This window comes from Pseudochaenichthys georgianus, chromosome 6 (assembly GCF_902827115.2).
Source record: "Pseudochaenichthys georgianus chromosome 6, fPseGeo1.2, whole genome shotgun sequence".
NCBI classification, from domain to species: domain Eukaryota; kingdom Metazoa; phylum Chordata; class Actinopteri; order Perciformes; family Channichthyidae; genus Pseudochaenichthys; species Pseudochaenichthys georgianus.
The window spans coordinates 33833460-33847587 of NC_047508.1; the positions used below are offsets into that span (position 1 = coordinate 33833460).

Here is a 14128-nt window from a genome sequence, read left to right on the forward strand (position 1 = left end):
GGCCAGGCAGAGCGGATGAAGGAAATGATAGCAGGTGTGTGGGTGGGAGGTGTGAGTCTGAGGACATCTGCTGGATGGTGTGAGGATGGTGTGAGGATGGCAGATCTGGGTAGTGTGAGGGAGGGTATGGCCTGAGGGAAAAGAGCAGAAAGGAGACATGCCAGGAAACAACAAGGAGAATACAAACTCCTTGTGACAGTAACAGTAATGGGCTTTTCTTTGTGGAACCAACAGGCCTCATTTACTTGATATTTTTTCCTTTTAAATACATTTAACCAGCTAAGATTCATTCCCTCACCATCTAAACCAAAGACATTAATCTACATAGATATTTAAAAGCTACATTTTCTACCTGCATGATGGGCTGAGAGATAACACAGAAGCGCTAATATCAGACTGCTTGCATTTCAAAGGCAGACATATCAAGTGTTGCCCCTGAGATTTGCTCAAAACATATAGTATATTTTTCTTATTTTAATCACTATCACTTAAAATGTTACATTCACAATTGTTCTATTAAAATCTAAGTTACATGGACACAGTGAGGCCAGAACTATCAGGCCTATATTTTATTATTGTAGCAACGACTGTGAGAATTCAGAATGTTAACATTGTTTTGATTCAAAAAACTGTGCTCACTCAGATGCAAAGAAAGGTCTCTTCAGATCTCTTCAAGTAAAATGGAAGATTTATATGAACATTTTATATCTGAACAGGACGAAAGAAAACTTTTGACCATTTTTTACTGGTCAGCCAACAACATGGATGAATCTGCAGGTATGTTATCCACATAGAATCCCAACTCTCTGGGTGAGGCATTATTTGAGAAATCTGTTGAAAATGGTCACTTTAAGACGTATTGGCATCAGCTAATTAGATCACTATTCAGGTACCGCTCAACAAAAATACACCTATTAGCTACTCTGGCTCTAAAGGTGTGGAACGAGCTCCCCATTGAAATGAGGAGAGCTGTAAGTCTTCACTTCATCTAGACCTTTAGACCCAACAAAAATATTTTTTATATTTCCAGCCCTTACAAGGTTCAGCCCATTTGAAGCCAATGCACCACCACTTACAATGGTTTTGGCGAACTTGAAGGAAATGCATATTATTGAGAGTTTGTATCACCATGGTTTACCGCATCAGCTAAATGAAATGTAATGTTACGTAATTAATACAAGGCAAGTTGATTTTCTTTGTTTTGGCAACAGGTTCGGTGAGGCCAAAGCGAAGGATCATTAAGATGGAAGTGTCAAACCTCGAACCATCTGCCCTGACTCAAGGCCAGATAAAAGCGTTGGCTTTTTGCTTACCGTCTTTCCAGTGTGGGCCCAAAACTGATGAATTGAGTTTTAACCAAATGTGGTGCAAGGAAAGGGTATGTGTGTGCCAGTTCAGCACATCTTTAATAATCCCACTCTCATTGGCACAAGCTGAAGAAGAAAGCAAAAGGATAACGCTGCTTTTGACCCAAATCCACCCTCATCAGATCGACATACCGACGCTGGCTAACACGAATAATCACTTTAAAAAGATACAGTTTGAGGGGAGGGAGTTGGTGAGAGTCACCCGTGTGGTTCACTCACCAGAGACAGCAGACAGTCAGAGCAAATGGAGAGTGTCTGACTACAATTTGGAGGGTCAGATGATCACGTCTGTGATCTGCACCTTGAAAATGGACCTGGAAATATCGAGCAGTGAAGAGAGATGGCAGTCAGAGCCCCAAGTGGGAACGACGACCCCTGAACAAGGACACAGAGAACATCACTATTTTAGTTACTGTTGAAACTGCTTTATGTGATTATTTGTGGCCAGCAAGACCAAACTGTAAGCACAACTTTGACATAAGTAAAGTAAACTTTTTTCGCAAACTGTTGCCTAATTACACATCCGCAGAAGCATTTTTTGGAGTCCTGTTTTCACCCATGACTACAGGATTTTCTTAATTAAATCTCTTGTAGTTTCGTTTTGCGCTTCACAAACTCCTAAAGGAAATATAAAATTATACCAGCGAGTGAGCGAGAATAGTAAAGACAAAGAGGCTACGGCAAAGCAGCTAGTCAAGGCTGCACATGAGCTATGCTAACCTCAGCAGTGTGCTAGTATGCTTACAATGACAATGCATGTTTAGCTGTCATATTTACCATCTTATATTTACAAAATGTGATGGCAATCCATTTAATAGTTGTTGAGAGATTCATGTCCAGACACTAGCCAAATATATTTATTAAAGTCACAGCAGCTTTAAATGACCTTTGCCAGTGAATTAGCAGTCATACTGTTCAGGTTTAAAACTGTTCATGTTTGCATTAACAATAAGTTGAACATGATCAATCAATGACTTCTGTGAAGTGAGAAAAACTGGCAGAACCACGAAAAAAATACTGTGTTTCTCGAGAAGTTTGTACATTTTGCATGTTATTGCTCTGGGTGTTGGTACTTCATTTGATAGTAAAGCAGATGGTACACACACAAAACATGATGCTTCTAGAGTAGTACTTACTTACTTGGTACTCACCAAATTGCATGAGTGTACTCAAATGAAATTACATAATGTTTAGTACACACACCACTCTTGTGCATAAACACAAAAAGCCACAGATACACTGGTGCCTGTGGCCGCTGCTTCCTCTGTGGCAAATGAAAGAAATGCATGTCAGATCTGGTTTGCAGAGCACAGCTGCTCCTTGGTTTTTACTTTCATGGCCTTTCTTGTACAGCTAGTATCGATGAGGATGTAAGCTGCAAAGGTAAACGAACACTTTAATGTCTGCTTGTGGAAGTCCTTTTAGGCTTCAACGTGAAGGGAAGTTGTCACAATATCTCATTAAATAAATAAGCTTTAATATGTTTTGACAAATCAAATTCAGAGTTCAAAGCAAAGTTCACTAATGCAGTAAGACTGAAAATAAGAAGGGTAAAAGGGGGGGGGGGGGCAGGGGGGCCAGTGCCCCCCTAACACTGACTTTGGACCCCCCTGTGGCCCCCCTAAAAAAGAAAAGAAAAAAAGTTTATGATCAAACTATTTCTTGGCTGATGGAATAGGCAGAAGTAACGATATTTGTCATTCTAGTCGGACCCATTAGAGCATTCACGGGTCTCCAATACATCGATCACGAGCTACCGGTATCTCGCAAGCCCTCAATAGCCCCCACTTTACAAATATGTTTTTTTTTTTTTAACAAACCGTCATCGCCAAGGAGGAGCACCCAGCCTCTGTGAGCGAGCGAGCGAGACAGAGAGCACACCTTTATCTATTTAATGTGTTGTAAAAAATAAAGAAATCATTCCAATGTGTAGCCTACTACAGGACAGTAAAAAAAAAAACTGTTTGAAAGGGGAGTGATTAATAAAATATGCATAAATAAAAAGAAAGAATATTATAGGTAACATAAGATAAGAATAAACAAGTTTAAATGATTTGTTATTGGTTGTGATCATATTCTAAAGATTTTTTGATTATTGAAAAGTATACAGCTCCCTTTCATCTGAGTGTTGAGAGCTGTATCCATAAATTCCTTTTGTGCTCAAAGTGCACCAGATTTATGCATTTAACTTAACATTTTTAACATTTAAAAAATAAAAAACCTTCCCGGGGCTGCATGCCCCCGGACCCCCCTAGAGAAGGTTAGGTCCACCCCCAAATAAAGCAGGTTAAAATAATTTTCTTTTAGTAAACACTGAAAACGGGTCCCACAGACCCAAACAGCATACAAAGGTAAGCATATAATAATGTGTAATGAAACAAATACCAATAACTGTATTGCATTGTTTTCTTAGGTGTTTTCATACTGTCTTTTTCGTCCTGCATTTATTGTGCCCCCCTCAGAAAATAACTGGCCCCAGCCTGGCCCCCCCAGTCAAATTGGTCTAGAACAGCCACTGCGAACACTCACATGTTAACAGGCCTCAATTTAGCAGCACTGTGATTTCACCAAAATTAGTAGCAGAAAGACTCGAGATCTAATAAGAAATGCAACTATTTAAAATGTACCTCCCTTTAATACAGTTGCACATAAATCCATTTTTATCCTGTTCTATGCTTCTGCTCATCTATAATCAGAAGCAAATGGTGTCACCACATGTGATCACTTTATACAGTACATCAAAATCAGTTTAAACCTTTAATTTGAATCCCTCAACATTAAAGATTAATATTGCTTTAGTTCTACCACAAAAATAGAGTAGTATTAACTGTCTAAAACAACTCCACTTCTAAACCTGGCATATGTTAACCAGGTAAAATTACAGTCCCAACATGTTGTTTGAAGAATGGTTAATAAGTGACACTAACAAAAAGGGAATGCCATCCTTCCTTTAATCAATAACGGATGGATAAGGAAACGTTTTGAGTAGCAGTCTGAAGGTGGAGGGACCTCTACTGGTGTTATCAGTGTCTGATGTTGAGTGTAAGAGTTATATTTAAGAGCAACAAAAACAAATAAAAAATAGTATGTTGAGAGCAAGTTGAGCCAGACACAGTGTCCCAAATTCTTTACTATTAATTGTATACAGTTATTTGTTTCAGGTCAGTACATTTCAAATAGAGCATTATAGACTTGTACAGATCTCACGTTGAATTTGTTGGTTTGATTAGTAGTAAGGTATTGTTTTTTGGCTCATTTTATCATTGTGCATTGCATTGTGGGGAAAAAATACAGCATCATTTAAACAAATAATGTTTTTTTGTGTGTACAACAACTGAAATAAACCAGACCAACCACAGTGAGCTGTGTCATCTGTAAGGTTTGAACAGTTGATTTGTTATTTTAAATACTATAAACATAAAAAAATAAACAGGTTACTGTTTTATTTATTTAACCAGATAAAAGCATTGAGATAAAATCTCATTTACAATGCTGGCCTGGCCAAGAAGGCAGCAACATTACACGTTCTTACACATAACACAGACATGTAAAATACAGAGAACACAACTAAGTGCAGGTCTCCCTTGAAAAAGAGATCTATGATCTCAATGGGACCAATCTGGTTAAATAAAGGTTTGAAATGAAATGAAAAGTAAACAAGAAGACGAAAAGCAGTCACTACATTGTGCACATTTGAGACAGTAAGGTACACTACTTATTACTGCAAGAGCAGCTGGTGGTAAGGACCTCAGACAACTTCAATTTAAAACACGCTATTGGGACCTCAGTTTTAGGCTTGATTGAAAGTCATTCCAAGACCAAGGACCATAATAAAAAAAGACTCCTTTTTCCAGCCTCAGTCCACACAGCAGGACCCTAGCGGGAACCGTATCCAGGCACTGGTTCTGAGGTTGTAAGAGTCACAAACTGGAGCAAATCTGGCACAATATACAGTGGACGTACCTAAAATGGCTTTATACCCTAAGAATGAATATTGCATGTTATGTTATATAAAACATTTATTTAAATATCCCTGCAAGTGAATGTTTTCAGAAATGTTCATGTGACATCAAAATATAAAAAATATATTCAACTTTAGATGAGGACATGATTCCTCCACTAGACCAGGGGTCTGCAAACTTTTTGACCAAAAGCGCCATTTTGCTCCTTTTTCCCAAAAATGTTTTTGTCTGGAGCCGCAAAACATATTTCATAGTTTTGTATTGTTATATCCGACAAAAACTACAGTTTTTTAGCATTTATTAGGCTATTTATTACATGATATAAAACTGTTAACCTCTAATAAGAAACAAAGAACTCTTATAAGGAGAATTAAAAATAATACACCGGCCTACTTTAAAATAAATGAAACACAGCACTTGGGGAGTCCTCTGCACATTTGAAGGGAAAAAAAATATTATTAAAATGGGCCCACTTTGAAATAAATAAAACATATAGCTGCACCCTAAAAAGAGTTAAAGGTCGGGTAGGTAAGAATGGAGAAACCAGCTTGAGTGCGCTTGAATTTGAAAGTACACAACCGGAAAAAATATGCCTCTTCCTTCAGACCATACAGCCTATGCTTCAGACTTTCTTAGAGTCCCTCCTCCAACACACACGAACATGACCAATGAGGGCACGAGATACATTTGTGCACAGCTGGAAGGCTGACAGGCAGGTAGGCCATCCAGTTATTTTAGCCGGGCCGGCTCAGATGATTGGTCGTGTTTTTTACAGCGCTACGGCTTCCAGAGATTAATTTTTGTATGTATTTATTGTCAAAGCATTTAATATATTCATTGCTATCGGGACGTTAAGAGCATTCCATGGAATATAACAAAAAGTGTTTTCTGAAATAAATTACATACCCCATTGAATTATGACTGAAGATCGTCAGCTGTCTTCCTCTCCCTTGTTGCTCCTCGATACGTAAAGGCTGCACCACCGTTGACAACTTCTCTCTACATATCAAACATACCGGTAAACCAGCATCGATTGCTGTGAAAGCATATAACTCTGTCCACACAGAATTAAATCCTGTGTTCCTCCTGTACTTTTTTTTTATTTATCCATAGTTCGCTCATCGAATCGGGGGTCAGGTTATTCACCTCCATGAAAAGGCGCTCGCGCGGGACCGTAGCAGGATGTGACGCATATTTTAGTTGACCTAATTAAAACCGTTTTGTTTTTTATTTATGTGTCACAGTATCACCTCAAAATACAAGATACGAAACATTTCAACCATGCAACAAAATATAAATAGTCCTACAAATACTTTTATTTTATTTCCTTCTTATTTTTGTCTAAGCTCAAGGGAGCCAGAGCAGAGGGCTTAAAGGGCCGCTGACCCCTGCGCTAGACGGTATAGCAAACACGTACCAGATATTGTCTAAAACTGCAAAACAAAAACAAAAGTCGTTTTGTGATTCCACAACAAAGTTTATTGAGATGTCTTTAATATCTTTGTGCATGCACCAGAAATAACCCGTGAAATAATGTATGTACAGTACAATAACCTCAAACACTTATAGGTGTGTGTCACTTCACACTCGGCTCATTGAACAATTATTTCATGCATCTGCAATCTGATAATAGCTTTCCTAACTTCAAGGCACACATACATGATGATCAACAGCACTCCTTATATCTTATACAAATACCTTACTTGAATTCTAAAGTTTTCATCATTTGCTCCTTTGTTGTGATTTGCCTTATTTTCAGCACCAGGTTTGATCTATTTGCTACTGATGTGGCACAATAGGCTTTCAGATGATCTTCAAACTACTGGCACTTGTTCTAGACTAGTCTAAAGCCTGGAGTTGATTCTCCTGTGTTTCCAGTAAATCGTTCATTTGTTGAATTATCTTCATCAAGTTTCTTTTGCTTTCTTACATCTGTCAGATGTCTTCATCAAGTCACATTACCCTCCTGTGCTCAGTTTATTCTGTAGATGGAGTGGTGAAAATGTTACCAACGATAAATAATTTTGACATGTATCAAAGAGTGATGGTGGTATATATATATATATATATATATATATATATACACATATATATATATATTCGAGTCATACCTTCTTGGCATTGTCCACACACTGCATGTAGGCCGAGGCGATACTGGAGCAGGACAGAGTCTTTCCAGTGTTCTCCCTGTAGCATTTCAGAATCTGACCCTGCAGGTCACTGCAAACCGGCTGGATATCAACACGCCTGTGAGACACATGTAAATATAAAGAACAATGGTTTCTGAAACATGCAAAGTAGAGAAATATCTTATATATATGCTAAAATCCTTAAGTTCCCTCCACGGGGAGTTTCTCTCCCACACACTCTCTCCCTCTGCCTGAAACACCTCTATTGGACTCCTTTGTTTACTTCCAAAACATAGGGACATCACTATGTTGCGGACTGGGCTCTGGTTTCAGACAGAGGGTGAAAAGAGGTGCTGCAGAACAGGCAGTATGAGAAAAGTAAATACCTTTTTGAACATTAAAGCATGTAAACATGTCACAGTAGAGGCACAACATACAATATGAACCTGCAAATGAGCATACTAGGTCCCCTTTAAGACCGGATTATTAAGACAGGCGCATTTGGACATCATTTTTGGATTCATGCAAATACAATGATTCCAAACTTACGCAAAACGGTTGTGAGTGTCTTCTTTGCCCTTCTGGAAGCTCTCAGCCGTCACTTTATAAAACTCAGTGCACTGTCAAACAGGAAAAAAAACTCATAAAGGTCAAATATTACAACATATAAGAGCTTGTTCTCTGACAATGCCGGCATGCTGCTGCTGTAAACGACACGATGAGTGCTCAAGTGGAAACAGAACATTTGTGGAGAGCTAAACAATGAGCAAATACTCATTATGAAGCTACAATAAGAGCTGCAGATTCAGGCGATTCTCTACATTGGGTTCACCTTTTTTTCAAGTTTTGTGACGTGTTCCCTGTAGAGAGCGTCTCGTTTCCTCAACTCTTTCTCCCGCTCCTCCAGCTGATGAGCCTGTGAGTTTAAATGTGTTAATAGCTAAAACCACAATGACATTTTCATGATTTCATATATTGTGGACAGTCAACAGAATTCCAATATGTGATATCACTTTATTCCCTTATCTCATCATCAAAGAAATGAAGAGCAGCAAAGCATAAACTCAGCAGCTTCAGTGCGATTAGAGTAGAATGAAAGTGAAAAGTGAGTCATGCACGTGTAAATGATCTCCCGTCTTACCTTCACCTCCATCCGCTGAAACAACACGAGAGGGCAAGAAAGAAAGAGATTCACAGTAAGAGGAGGAAGGGTTTTCACATTTTCACGAGAGATCCTATCGATGTACAGATCGTGTTGTTTGTGTGCTTACGTAAAGCTGCACCATCAGCCTCTCATCGTCAGTCTTTATTCGCTCCTTCGCGATGGCCTCCGTCAGGTTCTCCACGTACGCCGCCTTCTCCGCCTGCAGCGTCTTCATCACCTGCTTCTCCACCTGAGTCTGAGCGGCTGACAGGGCCTCTGCATGAGCCTGAGCCCTTATCTCCTCCAGCCTGCACACAGTTCACATGTTCTACTTGCACTGGTTCATCCTTCACACATTTGTTTAAAGCGATTGAACAGGTAATAAGTTGATAGAAAGAAATATCATCAACTGCAATTTTGATGGTATTTTTCAAGCAAAATGTTCAATCTTTAGCTGGTTTCAGCTTCTCAAATGTGAGGATGTACTGCTTAGTATCACTCTTCACTGATTATCTTTCGGTTTTGGCCATAGATGGAAATCGTGGAAATTATGATGTGCATTTTTCAATATTTTCTGACATTTCATACACAAACCGATTATTCGAGCTACAAAAGTAATTGGCCAATCAACTAATAATGATTGACCATTGATTACAGGCCTAGACACACAAACTTGTTTCCACTCTGACTTTTCATTATGTTGAGAGTTTGTGAATTTGTAACACTTTTAACCGATTAATCAAACCAATATTCAATTCAATGGCTCACTGCTACATATTAATCAGACATCTTATTTCAATTAAAGTGGAAAACAACATATATACAGTTCATCTAATCCCACAGCAACAGGCCCCAAAAGTCTTCCCACATAAGAGGACAGGTCAAAGAAACAGGATTCCTTACTGTCGCTGCAGCTCCTGCCTCCTCTGGTAGATCTCCTCCTCCAGACTCATCTGCATCTCCTCTTTGATCTTCTGCCTGAGGTTCTCCTCCACCACCTCAGGAGGAGCAGGTGGGCCTGTAAACACATTCAATCATTGATAAAAAGCTTAAAAAAATTATATTTGTATTTAAATATCTTGCTACACTCTTTTCCTTGGCGATCAGCTCACCTGCTGCAGGTGGAGCTGCTGAGGCTACAGCAGGAACTTCAGCCTCAACGGCAGGGGGCAGAAACACCGTCAGGGTGGGCTCCTCAGCAGGTGGAGCAGGAGCAGGTGGAGGTGGAGGTGGTGCCAGAGGCTCGACGAAGGAATGGCTTACAGGTGCATCAGAGGGTACAAGAGCCAACTCCACACAGTGACAGGGAGGGGAGGGCTCTTCAAAAGTGAGCTCTGGGGGAGGTGAAGGTGCTGCCAGAGTCTCGGGGGGAGGAGAGGGTGCAGCAACCAACTCTAAAAGAGGAGAGGGTGCTGCCTCCGGCTCTAGTGGAGGAGAGGGTGGTGCTACCAACTCTAAGGGAGGAGATTGTGCTATCACCGACTCTAAAGGTGGACAGGGTGCTGCCACAATCTCTAAAAGAGGAGAGGGTGGTGCTTCTGGCTCCAGGGGAGAAGATGGTGCTGCAACAAGCTCTAGAGGGGCTGCCACTGGCTCTGGTAGAGGAGTGGATGGTGCAACACACTCTAAAAGAGGAGAGGGTGGTTCCACCTGCTCTGGAGTAGTAGAGGGTGCTTCCACAATCTCTGGGGGAGGGGAAGGTGCCGCCACAGATTCCAAAAGAGGAGCTGGTGCTGCCACCAAATCTAAGGAAGGAGCTGGTGCTGTCACTGGCTCTGGGAGAGGAGCGGGTGGTGCAACAGACTCTACAAGAGGGGCAGACGGTGCCACCGTCTCAGTGGGAGTAGGTGGTGCTGTTACCAGCTCTAAAATAGGGGTGGGTGGGGCCACCGGCTCTGGGGTAGAAGATGGTGGTGCCACAAGCTCTAGTGAAAGACAGGGAGCTGCCAGCGACTCTAAGGAAGGAGCTGGTGCTGTCACTGGCTCTGGGAGAGGAGCGGGTGGTGCAACAGACTCTACAAGAGGGGCAGACGGTGCCACCGTCTCAGTGGGAGTAGGTGGTGCTGTTACCTGCTCTAAAATAGGGGTGGGTGGGGCCACCGGCTCTGGGGTAGAAGATGGTGGTGCCACAAGCTCTAGTGAAAGACAGGGAGCTGCCAGCGACTCTAAGGAAGGAGCTGGTGCTGTCACTGGCTCTGGGAGAGGAGCGGGTGGTGCAACAGACTCTACAAGAGGGGCAGACGGTGCCACCGTCTCAGTGGGAGTAGGTGGTGCTGTTACCAGCTCTAAAATAGGGGTGGGTGGGGCCACCGGCTCTGGGGTAGAAGATGGTGGTGCCACAAGCTCTAGTGAAAGACAGGGAGCTGCCAGCGACTCTAAGGAAGGAGCTGGTGCTGTCATTGGCTCTGGGAGAGAACAGGGTGGTGCAATGGACTCTAAAAGAGTAGATGGTGCTGCCACATACTCTGGTGGAGAAGATGGAGCTGCCACTGACTCAAAAAGAGGAGTGGGTGCTTCCAGCAGCTCTTGAGGTGATGGAGGTGGAAGCGTTTCACATGCAGGCGTTAAATCAAAAGCTGCAGCAGGAGGGACTGCAGCCTCAACGGGACAGGGTGGTGTTATTGGGGTTAATTCAACAGTGGGTGGAGCCTGAACTGTTTCCACTGGTGGAGCAGACAGTAAAGCAGAATGAAGAGGTTCAACAGACAGAGCTACAGCAGCAGGTGTTTCAGAGGGCGGAGGGGAAGCTTGAGGTTCAGGTGGAGCAACAGCCAAGTCCACAGGTGGAGGTATGACAACAGGTTCTGCTACTGGAGGTGGAGACAGGGTTTCTGGCTCCACATGAGGTCGGATGAAGGATTCAAATGGAGTTGGGACTACTGGCTCCACTACAGCGGGTGGAGGAGGAGACTCCACAGGTGCCTCTACTTGTGGAGGTGTAGTAGGCGGAGGTGGAGAGGAGAGAACAGGGTCAGTTAGAGGTGGAGCTTCTGGCAGGGAGTGAAACTTCACAGGAGGTGGAAGTACGAGTTTTACAGGAGGAGCCAGTTCCACTGATGGAGGAAGGGATGGGGCTTCAAGAGTTTGGGGAGGGGTGAACGGAGGTGGAGGTGTCAGGAGAGGGAGTACGTGTTTGACAGAGGGGGGGGGAACGGGAGGTGGTGTTTGTGTTTCAGGTGGAGGAGGACGTGGTTTCTGTGAAAGTGGAGGAGCGACGACCTTAGACTCCTTCATCCGATGGATCACTTTGTCTGACAGCTGGAGAGGAACAAGAGACGCACTTAAATTACATGGATTTGTTAAGGATTTCTTCTTATAGTTAAGTGTTTTTCTTTAAGTGCTTTTGACCTCCGTTTCTTTATCTGGCTTTAGTAGCGCGAGATGTGACCGGCCTACATAGATTAAAAGAAATGGAGCTGTCATTGTGTCGGAAAATCATGTCTTTGCAACTTTGCTTCTGTCTGATGAATACTTCTGTATTTAATTCATTATTTAATTAAATAATGAATAAGACCTATCTGAAGGTCATGATCACAAAGAAAGTCTCTAAATACTAAAGACAAGGTCAAAACGTATCGATCCCTCGAGAGGAAATTCAGTAGGAGTTCTATGTAGTCTAGTCAACAACAGAACTTTAGTTGTAGACATTTGAAAAACGTTCTTACAATCGCTACAATTATTACATAAGCTGGACCTGCCTAACCTTCCACTCCTTGTGGTTGATTAGTTATACATAATTATGTGTGTATCAGCTTAATGTTTACTTCGCTGCTCTGTCCTTAGAGTTTTAAAGTACCCTTGGTGTTGCAGGAGGTCACCGATAGTGGTCGATAAACAAAGGTCGCAGTTTGATAATTACCTACAAATAACTTCTGGGGCTTGTTTAAATACTCAAACACGAATTTAGAATTGGCTTTTAAAATTGTATATTTGTGACACACGTTATTATTTAAAAAAACGTGATTTCTTTTTTAATAAATTAGATCATCTCCTTAATAAGTTTATTCAAGCAGGTGTACAAGTATTTGTATTTTCCTTGTAGTCCATGTTACAGCCCACCATTTTCTTGCTATATTTAACACCACAGCAGTGTGTGAAAGCCTACATTTTTGCAGTGACAACAAACATGAGGTCCAATTCAATCAATACAAAAAAATACTACATATCTCACAATCAGAAAAGTATAAATCAGCAGGGCTTGCGAAAACAACCTAACACTCCTGCCCTGTGCATTGAGGGTCTGTGCATTGAAACAGTGTGCAGTATTTGTTTGAATACTTTCTCCCACTGGCAGACCCATGCATTCTCCCTGAGCTTTCACTCACCCGAATGCCCTTCACAAAAGTGACTCCTCCACCCTCCTCTCCTGGGAGGTGACTCGGGCTGTTTCCCCCCATCCACACTCCAGCAGCAGCAGATACTCGCTACTCTTAGTATTTATGATATTATTTAATCCACAAAGTGGATGTGCGCTCAGTGATATCAACTCTACAGCTGCAACAATCTGCCCTTCCCACTCCGAGCGTCAACAAGAGCTGCTCCTATTGGATATTGCTGAACAACGCGGCTCCTGATTGGTCCGTTTGCTTTACAGCGTGTTAGACATGAAGGAACATTGTGTCCCAGCAAACAATACTTATAAAACTAACAATTTATCAGTGTTTTGAAGTAGCCTGACTTAGTACATTTACACAAGTACTGAAAGTGCATTTTTAATTACTTGTACTTGGCTTGAACATTTACATTTTATGCTACTTCATGACTACTCTACTACAATTCAGAAGAAAAATATTGTAGGCCTATGTTGTAGGCTACATGTAAAGTATCCACTATATTGCTATTTACTTGACAGATTCATATAATTGATGTAAAGTATAATCAACACATTAATATAATATAGCCTATTATTACAATACACAGCAGCAGGATTGAACGTGTGTAAAATTGTCTTCACCTTTACTAACTGCAAGGTTAAGATCATACATGCATTGATCTGTCAAATGATGCATTACAATCCAAAAATATGATACACTTTATTCTGAAATGGGGCTTTGAGTATACTTTTTCTACTTTAAGTTTATTTTTAAAGAAGTGGTAGTACTCATAATTTACGTAAAATTAGCAATGAAAGCATGTATAAATACTCAAGCAGTACTTAAGGTACACGTTAAATAACACTTCATAATATATTTCTGAAGTACAGAAAGTTAAAGCGCTTTTAATGCAAAATGTCTCATTTCATAATTATGTATATTATAACATTGTATCATGGTGATTGATACATTTTATGTAAGCATAACTTTAATGTTATAGGGGGGGAAACGTGGATCTTTACTGCTGGGTTGCTTAATCTAAAATACATCATAACAATTATATTTTGTGTTATGTGAGAGGAGTAAAGACAACTTAGACATAGACGAGCAGAAGTATGAAGGAGGTTCAGTTATTAATACTCATGTAAAGTACAAGTACTTCAAAATTATACTCAAGTAGAGCCCTTTAAATTAGCAACAGATACTCTGGTAT

General features: G+C 41.1%; 1 protein-coding gene and 1 long non-coding RNA gene across 3 annotated transcripts; one reads left to right on the top strand and one right to left on the bottom strand.

Moving 5' to 3' along the window:
- The first annotated feature begins 620 nt into the window (after positions 1-620).
- LOC117448620 (uncharacterized) lies at positions 621-1871 on the top strand. The gene is made up of 2 exons (XR_004552352.1): positions 621-777; positions 1212-1871. It is a non-coding gene; the product is annotated as an uncharacterized lncRNA (long non-coding RNA).
- Positions 1872-6785: 4914 nt separating this feature from the next.
- Positions 6786-13200, bottom strand: LOC117447682 (uncharacterized). 2 transcript variants are annotated; one of them, XM_034084503.2, is made up of 9 exons: positions 12928-13198; positions 9715-11860; positions 9506-9620; positions 8730-8910; positions 8600-8614; positions 8291-8374; positions 8008-8078; positions 7441-7576; positions 6786-7311 (listed from the first exon to the last, which is right to left on the bottom strand). In XM_034084503.2, exons 1-9 carry the CDS (start codon positions 12997-12999, stop codon positions 7288-7290), a joined length of 2844 nt encoding a protein of 947 aa, XP_033940394.1. In that variant the 5' UTR covers positions 13000-13198; the 3' UTR covers positions 6786-7287. The 2 variants fall into 2 exon arrangements, with proteins under 2 accessions (XP_033940394.1, XP_033940395.1); XM_034084504.2 differs by lacking the exon at positions 8600-8614 and having other exon boundaries at positions 12928-13200.
- Between the last annotated feature and the right edge of the window lie 928 nt (positions 13201-14128).